General features: G+C 54.9%; 1 protein-coding gene across 27 annotated transcripts in view; it reads left to right on the forward strand.

Moving 5' to 3' along the window:
• Ncor2 (nuclear receptor corepressor 2) overlaps window positions 1–16961 on the forward strand; it is a 155914-nt gene that overhangs the window by 46807 nt on the left and 92146 nt on the right. For all 27 annotated transcript variants that reach the window (XM_050146243.1, XM_050146246.1, XM_050146255.1 and 24 more), the window contains 3 exons: window positions 5044–5254; window positions 10393–10520; window positions 11140–11317. In XM_050146243.1, the coding sequence (XP_050002200.1) occupies window positions 5150–5254; window positions 10393–10520; window positions 11140–11317 (411 nt within the window). In that variant the 5' untranslated portion in view covers window positions 5044–5149. The remainder of the gene's footprint in view (window positions 1–5043; window positions 5255–10392; window positions 10521–11139; window positions 11318–16961) is intronic.

Below are 16961 nucleotides of genomic sequence, written 5' to 3' on the forward strand. Positions count from 1 at the left end.
AGTGTTGAACGCTTTTTTAGTGTTGTGCCTTTGATCTCCAGAGCTCTCACCCTGTGAAATTCTGTCCTGAAACCCCTCCCCCATGCTCCTCAACTCCTCGCTTCCGCATTCTAGTTGGTACTGTTTATCTCTGGCCACCTGCTTCTGTGTCCCTTTGGAGTCTGTTGTGCATAAGGACCTGGGTCTCAGGCTGTGTCCCTGCTGAGAGACAGGCCTATGTCTCAAGTGGTTCTGTCTAGTGACCTGCTTCCCTGGCAGTCACTGTACCAGAACTTAGAGTAGGCAGACTGTTGGAGCCCCTCAGCTAGTGTCGCTACCCAGCCCCCACCCCACCCCGCCACATCTATACCCCAGCCCATTGTCCGATTCTTCTCTGTGGGCAAAGTGGCCACCGCCATGGCCAGATGGAGGAGAGGGCCGATAGCAACCCGAGGCTACCCAGAGTGGCTGGGGACCTGGAGTGGGGGCCTGAGAATGGCATGCCTGAGAATTACTGGCTATGGTTTGGCTGCCCTCAGTAGGGCTGGGGAGAGGTGCTCCAGTCAGTGAAGTGCTTGTCTTGCCAATTCTATCGCTAGAGCCCATGGAGAAAAGCCAGGCATGATAGCATGTACTTGTAATCGCAGCATTGGGGAGTAAGGCAGGCTGATGGGTCTAGCTCCTTGGGGAACGCCAGGTCCCAAGGAGGGATGACACCCAAGCTTGGCCCCTGGTCTCTGTGTGTGCGGACATGCACAGTAATCAAACTAAGTGCAAGGGAAGCCCTGAGGAAGAAGTGGTTCTGTCTGCCTTGGCAGGAGCCCTTGGCTAGCCACAGCCCAGGGACACCCGTGTGGCTAAGCTGGGGCCAGAATCTGTGGCCTGCTTAACTAGATTTCTTCAGTGCCTAAGTGGCCGAGGCCGGAGGGTGTTGTGTGATCCTGGGCAGAGGAGAGCTGCTCCCTGTACCTTGATTTCCCCATCTGTTGAATGGTTCAGGTGTGCTTGGTTACAGGCTCATAGCCTTCACCACATTCATACTCATGAGTGGGGCCATGATGGGGACTAGCTGTTACAGTGTAGGAAGTGGGCCCTGGGAAGCCACACAGAAGCGGGGGGATTTGGAGGCTCCCCCCCCGACAGTGGACAGTGCGTTTCTAGAGGTAAAGATGGGCCTGTACCTCTTCATAGATAGCTTGTCCGCGAAGCCTCCCAGCTAAGCACAGAGAAGTCTTTACCCAGTTCAAGGTTGCACAGCAGCATAAAGGGTGGAGTTGGTGTCAGAACCTGTTCTAGCCAGTAGTTTATGTGGTTCTGTCGAAAGGGAAACTGTCTAGGATTGGGCGGCTTTTCTTGGCATCATTTCTACTTAGTGACCAAGAGACTGTGCTTTGGCCTTCCTTCTCCATTGCTTTGGCTATGCGCTTGATCCCGGCTGGGGCTGGAGTTGGAGAGGAAGAGTCCTGTGTGGCGGGAGGAGGTGGGGCATGGGGTCAGAGCCTTTAAAGTTGCACCAGGTTTGACTAGGTTTGATCAGGAGCCTCAGAAACCCCCATAGAAGGCATCGCTGGAAGTCACACTCCTCATGTGGCAGTGTGGTGTGGCCTGGGGGCCTCTGGCTCCCACAGAAACACGGGAGCATGGAGGCAAATCTGACAGGTGGATGGCCATTGTGGTTCCTGCCCACAAGGCTCTTGGCGTCTGTGGAAACTGGGCTATACCATGTCCTCCTGGGGTCCCCTGCCAAGAGAACCTGTCACCTACCCAAAGACTCTGGCTCCTGTGGTGGATGTGAGCCCTGGCCTCTGCCTGCCACACACATTCCAATTCTGGGGAGCCCCTGTCACCACCTGTCCTGCTGTAAGTTTGGTGTCATTGTATGCTGTCTGTTAGCAGGAAGCAGCAGGCTGGTGCCACACACAGCGTCCTATGAGCCTCTCTCTGCTGTCCTGCTGTTCCGCATTGTTCCATCTCCATGTCTGAGCCAGGCCGCTGACAGGCTGTGTCCCCAAGTGCCACATACCTGCCTGCAGTCCTATAGGGAGGTTGCTGCCTTGGGGTGGGAACAAAGGTGGGCCCTTACAAAACTGGAGTTGGCCCACCTCTGCTGGGCACAGTCCTTTGCTGAGCACCGGTTATGCCAGCCAGCCAGCACCGTGAGGAGAAAGAAGTGGGCAAGGGATGTGGGCATACATGTCACCTAAGGTGGGTGCTGCCCAGGGTTGGCCTTGGAGGATGTCTCTGCCATAGGCTTTGATTGTAGTGGCGCACACCCCTGGTTCAGCCAGTCCCTGCCCTTGTAGGGTGACATTGTTTGTTCTACAGAAGCTGCTCTGTTGAGATTGCCTTACTGAGAGCCTGTTGCCCTCCAAGCTCCTCCCTTGGCACTGCCTAGACAGGTTCCTCCTGGCAGGCTGTGCCGCCAGGAACCTGCTGTCCTCGGGCTGCAGCCACTCCGCCATGAGGTGTGTGAAGATGTCCCTTCCCTGTTGCAAGCTTGTAAGGCTTCTGTCTGCCTCCTGCCCGATGCTGTGCCATCTGCTCACTTCCCTTCCCTGTCGCTGCCGCCCCATCCCACAGTCTGTCTCTAGCTTGGACGTTTATAGTGGCTTGACAGCTGTGTTACCCATGACAAAACACTGACGCTGTGCTGTCCCTCAGCCCTGTCGGGGGCTCCCCATTGCTTCTGAAACAGAATCTCTCTGTGGGGCCTTGAGTGACCTCCCTCCATCTAATTCAGTGGCCTTCTCAGATACACAACTTCTAGTCTCCCCTCTGGGCTCCTGCTGTGGTGATGCTGCGCCCCACCTGGATGGACACTCTGCTTCCTTCCTCTCAGGACTGTTCCAAAGCCTGTTTGGAACCCGTTTGGGACCTGGGTACCCACCCTTTTCCTTTCTGACCTGCGCTGTGCCTCTGTGGACATTTGTGTGACTTGGTCACACACTGTATTTAGTTTTATGTGTCTGGCTCTTTACTGAATGTTAACACCCTGCAGTCGTCTGGTGTGCTCTATGTCAGTATTCCCGGTCTATTTATTTTATTTTGATTTTATTTTTTGGCTAAATAGCGCTTGCACCGAATGGGCAGGCCATGCTGGTGAGCGTTTCTGTCTTGTGATTGTTGAGAACGGGTTTGTTCTAAACATGCATGTGTCTGTCTGACTCTGTCAGTTCTTCGGGTGCCTGGAAGCGGGGTTGCAGGTCCTCAGTAATTCTGTATTTCAGGATTTGAGAACCTGCCAAATTGTCTTCCTAATTTGTGTTTGTTTTCCAATCTGGCTACAAACGAGGCTGAGAGTAAAAGAGGTGAAGTGTGGGTCAGATAAACTCATGGGATGGGGTCCCTACTGTCTCTGGCTTTGGGGCTGCCCTTTATGTGGGGACACTGGAAAGGGGTTGGCCGGATGACGCTGGATGATGCAGCTCCCGTGTTCTCAGTGGATGCCCTATGAATTTTGGGGTGGAAGCCAGCCAAGCCAGGCTGAGGCATGAGGTTCCCCAGAGGTGGCCTAGAGAGACATTCTCTCAGCCTCTAGAGCCTGTGGGCTCCGTGCCTATATTTCCACAGGCAAAGAAAATAGACATTGAGGGTCATTTCCACCTCCCAGCCTTCCTGCGTATCCCCAAATCAAATAGCGGTTTTGAGGCCTTTCATGGTGTCTGTGTGACACAGGACGGAGGTCAGCCTCAGGGTGGGGTTGCACTGGTGGAGGTGTGGTGTAGACTTGTTTGCCCCGCCCCTCCCAAGGCAGCATCTTGCCTAAGGCACAGTACAGCTGCCATGTTCACTGCTCTTCTGTTCTTCAGTGTCGTGTGACACGTCTCATTTTGGTGGTAGGTAGTCTGTGTGAGTCGGAGTTCTTGATAGCAGGTGACAGAGTCAGCCAGGGCCTCTGAGTAAAGCAATTCCCGCTCGGGGAGCTCAGGGATGACGTTCCATTGGGTCCTCAGGTGCCAGCCGCTGCCTCCCTCCCCAACAGTCTGATTGGCATGTCTGGGTCACATGACCCTTCTAGGAGTCAGGGTTTGAATGTGAAGTTCACACTGGTAGGTTGGGTCCGACCTACATGGTTGGTATGTAGTCAGGACCTCCAGACTGGAGGCTTGTGTCTTTTGGACCTGCCATCTTCACCTTCCCTGCTTCGTTTCTCTACATGAGACCTTTCACTGGTTGATGTCGGCCATCTGCTGCTTGGAGGGCAGTTATGAGGAAGGGTCAGGATGAAATTATAGGGAACTGGTCAGTCTCTTTGTCCTTGACCCCTTGTCCAAGCCCCAGCCTTGCTCTGGGGTGCAGTGTGAAAAGGAAGGGAGTTTTGCCTGAGGGACAGGTAGGGAAGGGAAGGACCGTGGGAGGGGCTCAGTCTTCCCACACTCTTGGCTCTTGCAGCCTCCAGGTTCCCATCCTTGAGACCACTGGGATATTCTCAGAGCTTTTCCTCTATTAGCCTTGGAGACTCTGGCCTGGAAGGTGGCATTTATGCATCCTGGACCTGTTTGGTGCCCTCCTGTCCCGGACGCCTGTGTCTGGTCCCGGATGTCCCTGCTGTGATCCTCAGCATCCAGTTCCCTGACTCCTAGTGGCACCGGGTCAACCACATGTATGTTCTGTCCGCATTACACAGCAGTCTCTGGCTGAGGTCGACAGGGCAGACAGGCTTTGCCTGGGTCACCCTGTGACCCATGGTAGGTCATTGGTGTGTACTGCGCTGCTAGCGCACGATCCAGGGACAGGCCCAGCAGCTGTGAGCTGGAGTTGCCAGGGGCTTTTGGAGAACTTTGCCCTGGAGACCTGGAAAGTCCCAGCTGTGGAGTGAGCTGGCTGACGGAGGTGGGTGTGGGAGCCATCGGATGGCTGTGGGTATGTTGTCCACAATGGAGGTCCCCAAGTCTGCTGGTCGAGGCCCCGGCTAGTGGGGTTATGGCTTGTGAAAGGAAGGTAGGCAAGGCATTGTGGCTTTGGGCTGTCAGTGGGGAGAGGCTCAGGCAGGAGAAAGGACTAGGCCTCTGTGGCTGTGGACCAGCTGCCTCAGGCTCAACTTGTTTTCTCTTTTCTCCACAGGCACCTGTGACCAGGTCGCCTGCCATCAGATGACCGAGACCAGTCCTTAGTCCTAGCTGTGGTCAAGAGTGTATTGAGCTTCAGAGGCTACCTGGACCCCACCACCATGTCAGGATCGACACAGCCTGTGGCACAGACATGGCGGGCTGCTGAACCCCGCTATCCGCCCCATGGCATCTCCTACCCGGTGCAGATAGCCCGGTCCCACACGGTAAGGGGCACGTCTGCCCAGTACCACTTCTGCTGCTCTCACGCATCTTCTGAAACCAGGCTGCTTTGGTCACAGTAGGGACACTGGTGACAGCCAGGGGTAGTGATGCAGGCCTGTAATCTCAGCATTGTGGAAGTGGAGGCAGGAGGATTGTGACTTTGAGACCAGTCTGGGTTACATTAGCAAGTCCTTATTCCAGTGTGGGACGGTCTAGGCTGGGGCTAGACTGAGTGGACGCTTTGTTGTATCTTGATTGACAGTGGAGTTGGCATGCGCAGTGGGGCACCTGTGGTATACACCACTTTCCCAGTCAGACTCGTTTCTGCTTGGTTTGGGACTGAGTTGGTTTTGAGGAGGGAGACTGAGGTCACACCCCCTTCTTCCTAACCCTCAAGGTCTTGGTGCTTATTTGACTGTAAGGCTGAGGCCAAGTGTCTGCCCCTGCCAGGGTCCTTTCCCCCCTCTCTTACTGAAGAGCATGCAGGGGGCTGAGCTTTCGAGTCTTCTCTGTGGGCCTTTATTATATGCCTGTTGCATACCGTGCTCCTGGCTGTATAAGCCCCTGTTGGTTGGGAGTTGACTTGTGTGTGTATGTGTCTCTAGGCTCATGTCTGTTCCTCCTGGATGGTGTGGTCCATTTCTGTGACAGAGCTGTATCTGTGTGGGAGATATCTCTAATTGTGAGTCAAGTATGCTTTCTCTTGAGCCCCCAGGGCCTGGCCTCAAGGTGCCATGCACAGTGGCTCCCCAAGAACTGAGGGCCTAGGTGTAGAGCAGCTGTGGTGAAGGGTGTCTGCCATGTAGTGCACAGACGGCTTTCTCGGAGCATCAGGGCCTTGGCAGAGGGGGGGGGGGGGGGGAGGCAAGCCCTTGCCATCACCCAGGGGCGGCCTTGCAGTGTTGGGATCCCGCACTCCTTGGCCCCAGCTTATATGCCACCATGAGTTACCATCTGCTGTTTGAGGTCCTGCCTCACAGCCATCACCAGTGGTCAGCTGGGAACCCAGATTTTCCATTTAATGTTAGGGGCTCTCAGTTCTGTCACCTGTAAAGTAGGGTGACGAGAGCACCCACAAGAATACCTGTGCATGCCCTCATGTGGCTGTCTACTACCACCGTAACTTGATACTGTTCAAGCCATTTCCTGGAGAGGCCCTGCCTGGGGTTCCCCCTGCCCTCCAGGCTGATGCCTGGGGCTTCCTTCTTGTCCTCCTCCATTCATATTGCTCATCTACTTTCTCCGTGCATGCCCGGTCTCAGGGTGTCTTCTAACTGCTGTAGCCCTCTCCCTCCCACCTGCCTTCCTGCTCTTTGCCCCATTTGTGACCTTTCCCCAGCATTTAGGGTCACTAGCTGACCCTAGGCACCTTCTGATCTCCTGCTGGGCCATTGGTGACGCAGGATGCCACCAGCAGGACCTAGTGGTTACTAACCCCGCTGGGGTGAGTGTGGCCTGATGGGAAAGCTACAGGTTGGAACATGTCTGTCCCCTGGTAGGGCCCACGTGCTCCTTTCCAGGGGACATGCTTGTTCTTTGGCCTCTAGCCCTTGCTGGGCCATCAGCAGAACTCTGCTGATCCCTGGGGACCATGAGGGTCTCTTCTAGTGGGTATCCAGGCTTCTTAGTTTCTCTCTGCTGGCTTGACAAAGGCTGGGGTCGGTGATCTGGAGTCCCTGGTCTCTTTGTAGCTTTCCCATGACCCTCCCCTGACCCACATTCCTTCCCCCCTTCTCCATTAGTCCAACCTTCCTGCAGCCCCTTCTTTCAGCCTCCCCACCTCATCTCCCAAGTCTTCCCCAAGGCCCTTCCTCAAGTCAGCCGCCTCTCCACTCCCCACCCCAACCCATTCCTCCCCCTCTCTGTGCCCAAAGGCTGGTAGAGCACAGCCATGAGAAACTGTGCTGTGCTTAACACTTAACGTCTTGGGAAAGAGAGGCCAGAGAACAGGAGAAATGGGGGCGTAGCAAGGCTGATGCCCCAAAGGAGAAAACAACATTCTAAGGAGCCTTGTGTTCAGCCCTGGTGTGATGACCAACTCAGTCTGTGGCTCCTTGGGCCTGGGGAACATAATGTTTGGGTCTGGGCCATTTATACATACACTAGTAGGCCTTTCTTCCTGGAGGCTCTGTCCTCTCACTTCAGACAGGTGAGGTGCTTTATAAAATGCTGGGGTTCTCTCTGAGATTACATCTTGCTTGGGACATGAGCTGAACTCTGTGTGATGCTACTGTAGGAGCCCCGACTGTAGATCTGATCCCCCCCCCCCCCCCCAGCATCAGAGAGTTAGTCCCCTCCTGTCATCCAGGGGTAACATGCTTCCTGTAAGCCTCAGGCTTTGCTGCCCATATCCCACAGTCTGTTACTCCCACCCCTGGCTCCATGCTGCTGGCGTTGGGGTGCAAGAGCCACGTACCTGCAGGTCAGTGCTTGACAAGGTGTGTGCCAGGGACGTCTGATGAAGTTGGCTGTCCCTAGCCTTGGCCTTGGGCCTCGCTGGCTGACTCTGCTTTGGGATGGACCTGTGGGTTGTTGTCCAGTTGATCACAAACTCTGCTGTGCCACATAGGGCATGGTGGAACTGGATGCTGGCTTGGGCTGATGTCCTGGGTGTGTGGGCACACCAAGGGGTCCTGTACCACCTGCACATGTCACAGCTCTGTCTTAGGATCCTCCTCTATTTAGTCCTTCGTTAACTCCCTTGCTCACTCGTTAACTTCTCATTCATTCATTTGTTCAACAATGCTGGTTAGGTTTGTCACCTGCCAGCTTCAAAGCCCTGGGGACAAAGCTGTGAAGGCAAAGAAACCCTCTTGCCTTGGGGAGCTGACGTTCTCTTGGGGAATAGTGAGTGAAGATGAGGTGAGGGGGGCATATTTAAGTGGGGAGCCAGATATTGACAATGGAGTTAAATGTCCAAGAGGAGGGACAGGCTAGGCTCCTCCTGGACAGGCAGTGCTCCAGGCCGAGTGAGAGCCCCGAGGTGAGGCTCTGTAGGAATGAGCATTGTTTAGGAGTGACCTATGGATCTGGGGTTCACAGGAGTGGCCTCCCTCTGCTGGACTTGTTCTGGAGTACTGTGTGCTTCTTGGGGCTCCCCACTTGTTCTGTTTGCTGTGAAAATATACAGGGACTGGGGTGACCCTTGTCTCCTGAGTCAGGCCTGCTGTAATCATCTGTGGGGTAGACTAGGGCCTGCCACCTGTGGCTGTCCCGTTTCCCTGCTCTGTGACCTGGAGGAGCTGCTCTTGCTCCCTGGGCCCATCAGACCACCCACCGTGTTCCCCCTCTGTGACTGCCTCGGGGGTCACTTTAGTCAGTCCACTAGTGTGGAGGGCTTGGCTCTGGTAACTTGAGACAGTCTTCCCCTCAGGGTCCTCTCTGGGACTTTCCTCTTGTCCTCCTTGTAGGATGTCTTGGTAGCCGTGTCCTTCCCATGGATTCGACCCCGCAGTTCTCTGGGGTCTTTTGCAAGGTCCCCCCAGCTCCTTCCCTTGCAGTTTGGTCTCTAAGGTTGCTCACTCTTCCCGAACAGGAACCCAGCTGCTTCTGTACCCTCAGCGCATTTGACTGGTGCCACTGATTAAGAACCGCTTTAAGACACACAGCCAGTGGCTGGATAGACACTCAGCAGTTGAGAGTCTGTGCAGCTCTTTCAGATGATCTGAGCTTGGTTTCAAGCATCCACTTCCAGCAGTTCCACAATCACTTCTAACTTTAGCTCCAGGGAAAGCCAGTGTTCTCTCTGACTTGTGTGGACATTGCATTCAAGTGCATATATACATAGCACATAATTAAAGATAAAATCTAAAGCAAACAAAATAATAAGGACAAAAAAGGCTGGGGGGTGGGGTAAGGTGGCACAGGCTTTTGATTCCAGCACCTAGAAGGCATAGGCAGGTGGGTCTCTGTGAGTTCAAGGCCAGCCTGGTCTACAAAAGCGAGTTCCAGGACAGCTAGGGCTAAACAGAAAAACCCTGTCTTGAGAGAGAGAAGAAAATATGATAAAGGAAAATTAACTTATCTATAGTCCATGCTCTCTGTAGCTATCACCTAGTCAGACATTACTAATCGATTGCCATGCAATGTAACCAAGTGTCTAGGCAGACAGCACAGATTGGAAGGCTGTCTTGTTTTTCCAATTAGATGTGCACAGTTGCTCTCCCCTGTCCCTCCCCCCGCCCCCCCCCCCCGTCCTCCTCTCTCATTTTCCCATAGAGATAAAGTGATCTTGGCCCTTGTGAAAAATGTAGGAAGGCTTTAGTTAGGGACTGTGGGATCCAGGTTAAGACTGAGGATGCTAGTGAGCCGCGGGAGCCCGACACTGAGTTCAGACGTCAAGGCTGGGGGAACTTGTCAACAGTGTTGACTCCCCAGCATTCTTGCTGCAAGGGTAGGCCAGGGTCGAGGCCTTGTCCATGGACCATGACGACCCAAGCCTGGCCAGACCTGTGAAATCTTGGCACTGCTCAAAGTGAGAGGGCACAGCTTCTCCCTCCCTCCCCATACTGTGTGTGCCAGCTGTTCTTCCCCATGGTGGGCAGGGCTCTAGAACAGCTACTTGACTGAGACCTGGGTTTATAGGCCATCATTCTAGCCCTGTCTGCACTGGCTAGCCCTCCCTTCCCTGGGGTGCCTGAGCCTGGCTCTCACAGGGATCCCCATCCACAAAGATACTTGGGGTCTCAAGAGGTACTTAATGCCAACCAGTCCCTCGCTAGGCAGTTCCCAGCCCTGTGTCCGTAGGCAGGGCCTGGGATAAGTGACTCATTCTCTGTGGTTCTTTCTCTAAACCAGCAACTGAATGCTGTGGGCAGTGGTAAAGGTGGGGTTTGCAAGCTGTGGACTTGGAGGGGCCATGCTTAACCCCCCTCCCCCGGGCTTGAGTGCACCAGCTGGACAGCAGGGTAATACCTGCGCACCACAGGTCCTGGTGAAGCCTTGTGGGGAGGTGTAGTGTTGAGCATTATGGTTTCTCAGCCCTGCAGCTGGACAGGACTCAGCATGGTGGGAACATCACTCTGGCAGTTGTGTCTAGAAAGATGTAGGCTGGGAATGCACCTGAGCCTCTTGGTGCAGGGTGGCAAGGAAGCTGCTGCTGCTGCTCCTGCACTTGCTTACCATTCTGTTTCTTCCGCAGGACGTGGGGCTGCTCGAGTACCAACACCACCCTCGTGACTACGCCTCTCACCTGTCACCTGGCTCCATCATCCAGCCACAGAGGAGGCGGCCCTCACTGCTGTCTGAGTTCCAGCCTGGGAGTGAAAGGTGAGGAGAAACCGTGGCTCCTTGTCTTGGTGTGGTGTCTCTCAGGTAGATGATGACTTTTTGTGGGTAAAGCTGCCGGGGGTGGGGGTGGGGGTCCAGACCTTCCTGGTACCATGTGCTCCTGATGGCATTCTAGAGCCATGACAGGGCTGTGATCTCCCAGGAGCCTGGGCTGTGAACTTGCAGGAGGAAGAGGCAGCTATGACCCAGGGTTGAGGAGCTTGGTTAAGAGACTGGAAACTCCAAGCTCTCCACCTGCTGGCTAGACCAGGTGTAACAGCAGAGGTTCTGTGATCAGCTAGTGATGTCTGCGAAGGAATAGAGTTGGGTGTGTTGTTCTTTGCTCGATCCCCATAGTGCTTCTCAGGCCTGTATCTTTTTGCATTCTTAGTAGCTCAACTCAGGAGGGTCTGTGGGGACTTGAGGCTGCAATGAGTGGTTCAGGCTGGGCAGTTACCACAAGGTCTCATGAATCAGAATCATGTCCCCTCCTGCTAGGGAAGACAGAATATTGTAACAAGTAACAAGGCTCCTCGTGAGAACCTGGCTAGGTGGACACCTGGAGTCTTGATCTCGAGCCTCTATCTCCTGTGTGATGTGTGTCCCTGGCCTCTCACAGGTCTCAGGAGCTCCACCTGCGCCCCGAGTCTCGCACCTTCCTGCCTGAGCTGGGCAAACCTGACATAGAATTCACAGAGAGCAAGCGCCCACGCTTGGAGCTACTACCCGATACCCTGCTGCGTCCATCGCCCCTGCTGGCCACTGGGCAGCCCAGTGGGACTGAAGACCTTACCAAGGTACACCCCAGCCAGACTGATGGGCTATTCTGCTGCCACTGCTGCTGTGGGCAAGAAAGGGGCTGGGGGTGGAGGCAGGGAAAGGCTGGGCAAAAGGAGTGAGGTCAGCTCTGGCATGAGTGTGAGTGGGACTGAGCGCTGGGGCTGCAGTCAGGCAAGGAGAGTAGGCATGGGTGATGGGAAGAATTGGGAAAGGTATCTCTAGCCGGCAGGAGTATGCACAGACCCGTGCCAGGACCCCCTTTATGACTGTTAGCACTGTCCGGAGTTACTGGGAAGTGGGATTGAGGGCCCGCGAAGCTGTGGAGCAGAGAGCCAGGAACTGACTGCCCTGAAGTCAGCCTCGTGTCCACTGTAGCACGTTATCTCTGCCCCATTGGTACTGGACTGCGTAGGTAACCTCTTGTATGACACAGTGGCTTGGAACTCCTGGCTTCATATAATAATAGGCTGGACAGCCAGGACTGCCCCATGTTTGAACACTGGGGAAGGGGACTCTAGTGTTCCTGACCATGAGACAGGACGGAGCGGGGGGTGGTACCTGACATGTCAGGGCCTGGAGTTGAGGGCCTCTGGTAACTGACAGACAACACTGCTGCCGCCCAGGTCCAACTGGCTTCTTGGGTACTAGGTAGGCTAGACGGGTCTACATCTGCAGCCACGTGGGCCTGAGGAGCCCCAGAGCAGAGTCAGGGTGGGCCCTGTCTCTGTGGAGACGCCTCGTACTCTGTGAGGTCGTGGTCCTCCTCTCAGCCCCGTCCTGTGTGTTCACCCACCCGGCTGTGCTGGGGGTGGAGCTTGGCGCTGTCCGCTGTTGTTCTGTTAGGCCAGCACTCTACCCACGAAGCTGTCTCTTCAGCCCTGTTTATTTTTTCTGTTTGTTTTTAGTTTTCCTAAATAGGGTCTTGCTAAATCAGGCTGGTCTAGAACTTACTTTATAGCCCAGGCAGGCATTGCATGTAGCTCCCATGACAGGCCTGTGACTCTGGGCCGGACTTGATCTAAGTCTTCTGTCTGTTTTCTTGTCCCCACGCTGTTGCTGTGCTGCCCCGGGCTTAGGGCCTCTCTGAGCCTCTCTTGCTCCTGTTAGTCAGGCCCTGTAGTAGATGACTCGGGCCAGCTGGATAGAGGGTTCAGCTGTGAGCCTTGCACACACCCCTAAAGGCTGGACCAGGTGACGGGGCCAAACTCCAGCCTCTGTAGCAGAGTAAAGGCACTGGCATGAGCTCTGGAATGTTCTTGGCCCATTTCCCCCAGCCCTGCGCTGATTGGTTACTGTGACCTTTTCTGGTGACTTGAGGCAGACAGGTACCTGGGATCTTAGGGGGATGTACATGGGCTTCGCTTCACTTCACTGAGGTAGTTCTTATTACCCACCCAAACTATCCCTGGAAGGTACAGACAGACGTCTGTCAGTTACAGACTGACACTCGCCTACCTCAGGCAGCTCTCTTTCTCTCTGCTGCTCCAGAACCCCCTTCTCCGCTTTCTCTTCTACCCACTCATCCTGTTGCCAGCACCCATATCCTGCCACGCAGACGCCAGGTCTAGCCACTGTCTAGCCTGTGTTGGCCTAAGTTGCTCTGGGGCATCATCACTTACCTTAACTGGCAGTGGCCTGTCTCACCTGCCCCTGCTGCCTGCTTGTGCCCACTCCACCACTGGGTCCTGTGAGGACAGCATGGAGCTGTCTGGGTCCCAGAGCTCCTTTCCCAGGCAGGAAAGTTCAGCTCTTTTTCAAATGGCCAAGAGGTCTGATGTGGCCAAGCCCTGACATTGTCTCTCCAGGCCAGCCTCCTGCTCATCTTTGTGGTTTCTCAAACCTGACCCGGCCCCACCCCTAGACTCTGACACTGGCTGTTGTGTGCCTGGTTCCCCTGTGTTTCCTTCAAAGGCTTGCTGGACTGGTAGCAGTGGGTACCCAAAGCTGTTTGGGAGCCCCTGATGGGATGTTGTGACGTCTCCTTGGCACAGAACTCTTCTGACCATACTGAGTCTGGACTTGGGACAGGTGTGGCCACTGGGCTGTCCTCCAGCTCTGTGCTGTGGTGACCTGCTCGCTCCAACTTCTGTTCTCCTGCATCTCTTTTGCCCAAATGTTATTCCCTCCCTCCCACCATCCCTTTTACCCTGTGCTTGCCCCCTTCTCTCCATCCTTCCCCTTCTGCCGTGCCTTTGTCTGTCCACCTCCCACCTCCCACCTGCTCGGTCCAGTTACCATCCAGCCTCCGCACATGCTCTGTTGCCATATTGCCCCCCCCATTGCTGCTCCATTTGTCCGTCCACCCACTTGTACCCTCTGTCTATCCCTTCTCCCCCCACAGATCCTGAGTCCTGTGACTAGTGCCACTATGATGGCCATTTCCTGTTCTGTGTTTGACAGTCTAGGTGTCTCCATGTCCTTTAGTGCTGCCAGGAAGCTGGGAGGGACATCTGACCACTATGGGCGTGGCGGCGGCTAGGGACTAGGCTTGAGAGGGAGAGTGGCCATTTGGGGCAGTAGGGTGAGGTCTTTCTCGCTGCCTTGTACCCAAAGAGGGTGAGTCAAGCATCCACAGGCTAGGCGGGGTCCTGTATGGGGCCAGCAGGAGAAGGTATGCTCAGGAAGGCTGCAAGGATGAAAGGCTGGCACTGAGTGTCTACAGAATCTGTCACGTGCCAAGGTCTTCCTGTTTGGAACTAGGCTGAGAGCTAGAATTGGGGGATGGGACTCAGGTAGGCAGCTCCTGGGGAGAGGCTCTTCCTCCCCATCGTAGAGCCCCTGAGCTCGCTCTCCCGGGCAGGAGAAGGGGCTGTGCATGGCCTCCATGACTGGGTAGCAGGTGGGAGTCCCAGGACCAGCTCTGGGTTTTATATCCATGGGAAACTGTCATTCTTTGCTGTCACCAGCTGTCCCAGTCCTAGCCTCGGGCTCTTCTGAGGATCTTGTCCTCACAGTCACCCAGTGAGGCCACTTGTGGCTCAGATGTTCCTGTTACCCTGTCTTACAGTTTCTGTGGCTGTGATGAAACACTTGAGGATGAAAGGGTTTATTCGATTTATGGGTCCACATCGCTCTTCATCATCACATGAGGTTAGAATAAGAACAAGCAGGACAGGAAGATGGAGGCTGGGCCTGATACAGAGGCCATGGAGGAGTGCTGCTTACTGGCTTGCTTCCCATGACTTGCTCAGCCTGATTTCTCATATAACCTAGGACTATCAGTCCAGGGACGGCAGTATCCACAACGGCTGGGCCCTCCCCCATCAATCACTAATTAAGAAAATGCCCCACAGATTCGTATTCAGCCGATCTTACGGAGGGAGGCATTTCCTCAATCAACAGTCCTTTTTTAGATGACTATAACTTGCATCGAGTTGACGTAAAGCTAGCCAGCATACACCCCCTTTCGGGTCTCTGCTTCGCCTCTCTGCCTGGTTGTGTGTCCCTGTCTCTATCCCACCATCTGTTGCTCTCTCCCCTGCCTGGGCCCCGGCTGGGCTGGAGCCAGGCTCCAGGGGGACTGGGTGGGTGTGGATGGAATGTACGGCTCTTCAGCGCAAACGCAAACGTGGTTTGTGTGGAGTCCAGCTGGAGGCAGGAGCAGGGTTTGCAGGGAGTGTCTGGCTCCCCACTGTTTGGCAGTGCCCTCCTGCTTAGTCTTCCCAGTGTTTGGGAGTTCATTGAGCTTTGTTTTAGGGGACTTCAGTATGTCACTGAGAACCTTCTTGGAAAGGTCCTTGGGTTGTTGGGACTTGGGACACCAGCACAAGCACAAACTCTGGCACCTGTAATGAAATTCAGGTTTGGTAGCTTCAGGCTGAACTCAGCCCAGGTGGTTGCCATCACCATGGTCCATGCTTCTTAGAGTGCTTGAGGGACAGCGTGTGACTCTGAGTATCCCACCCCACACCCCCTGTAGGTTCAAGACCGGCAGAGAGCAAGCCCACCTTCCCTGCTCCGCAGTTCCAACCACTTCTGTTGTTCCCCTGACTCTGGTCTGGAACCTGCTGCTGTGTCTGGCTTGGCTGGCCACAGACCTCTGTTGGAACTGGAAGAAATCAGCCCTGGGTTCCCCTTCCCAGGCCTTTTGTGACAGGTCTTTATGTCAGAAACCGAACATGTCTTACTGCTCCCTTGAAGCTTTCTGCCTAGGCATGGGACAAGGCAGAGTGACTGACTCGGTGGAGTCTGGCTGCCTGGCTGGGGAGACTCTGACTGACAACAGACAGATGACTGACGGACTGGGGAGAGTCTGGGGAGAGAACTAAACTGCCACCTGGTTTCTTGTTGAGTTCAGGGCTTGTCTGTCCTCGGGAGGGTGAACAAGCAAAGTCACCTAACATTTAGAGGCTGCCCTGCCAGCTGCCCTTAGTGTATCTTGGCATGCTGGGCACTGGTCTGCATCTGTTGAGGAAGCAGTGGGATAGTTTCTACTGGTCAGGGTGTCGATCCCCACCCCATCTGTCATCCTCCTGGAAAGATCCCTACGTCTGTGAAGGAGTCATTCGAATGGCTTTTCCCAGCCCTGTAGACGGTCTTGGTGGGTGGATTCTCCCCGCCTCTGGATGTTTCTGTGATTGTGTTTCACAGTCCATGGCCTTTGTTCTTGTGGCCTATTATGTGGGAGTGTTTAGATCAGGGACAGGGACCTGCTGTGTGTGTGTGCATGGTGGGGGGTATGGGCTAGGTTCAGGAAGTGCATGGCTGGTGTTTTGCTGCGTCTTCTAAGTGTGCTGCGTCAGACAGAGCCTTGTGTCGATGGCTTGGCTTTGGAACCCATCCTGCACTGCAAGGAGTTTGGTCCATGGTTTCAGGTTTCTTCCCCCCCCCCCCTTTCTGCTTGTGGGGAACAGCAAAGAGGATGATGTGGTCACTGGCTCAGGATCATACTTGCCATCACCTTCTGTTTTGAGATGAATATTGAGACAGATCTCTGGAGGATTCTGTTGGGAGGAGGGCCTGGAGTCTCCAGTGTAGCCGTGTCCCTCTGTCCTCATGTTTTAGTTGGCCGCATGAGGCCAGGGGCAAAGTGCTGGGATGGGAGCGAGCTAATAGAGACGGAGACCCCTAAGGAGGGGGACACATAGGAGTTGCAGGCCTTTCTAGTCGCAGGAGTGGTAGGGGTGGGGGTAGGTGGGGCACCTGGTTGCCCAGGCTGCAGTTGTTCCCAGGAATAAAGCGTCCTGTGTCCGTAGAGTGCAGCTGCGTGGGGGTGGGGAGCAGCCGCTGGCTTTGCCTGGCCATGTCTGCCAACAGCTGCTGCCTTGGCCTAGAGGGGAGCAGGGTGCGGCTGGCCTTGCTGGAAGCCAGGGTAGGGACAGTTTTCTTGCCTGTGCTGTTCAGAGGTAACTGTGCCAGACTCCGGGCTGACATTTTGGATGCACCAAGGCTCACAACTCCCTGAGGAGGTGAAATTACTGCTGTCTCTCTCTCCCCATTGTACAGATAGGACACTGAGGCAGACAGCACCCACGCACTATCCGAGGTCACAGAGCTGAGTCCTATAGAGTAGGCCTGGGATCTGAGCCCAGTGTTATATAGAAGAGAACTGGGCGGTTTTCCTGACCCCTTTGTTCCCAGAGCATCCGGTTCAGCCTGGGTGGTCCCTGACTCCAGCTAGAGAACAGAGGAAACCGTGGAGGAGCCAGGTGCAGGGCCATG

This window comes from Alexandromys fortis, unplaced genomic scaffold (genome assembly GCF_014885135.2).
Source record: "Alexandromys fortis isolate MF-2015 unplaced genomic scaffold, M_Fortis_MF-2015_v1.1 scaffold_56, whole genome shotgun sequence".
Classification (NCBI taxonomy): Eukaryota; Metazoa; Chordata; class Mammalia; order Rodentia; family Cricetidae; genus Alexandromys; species Alexandromys fortis.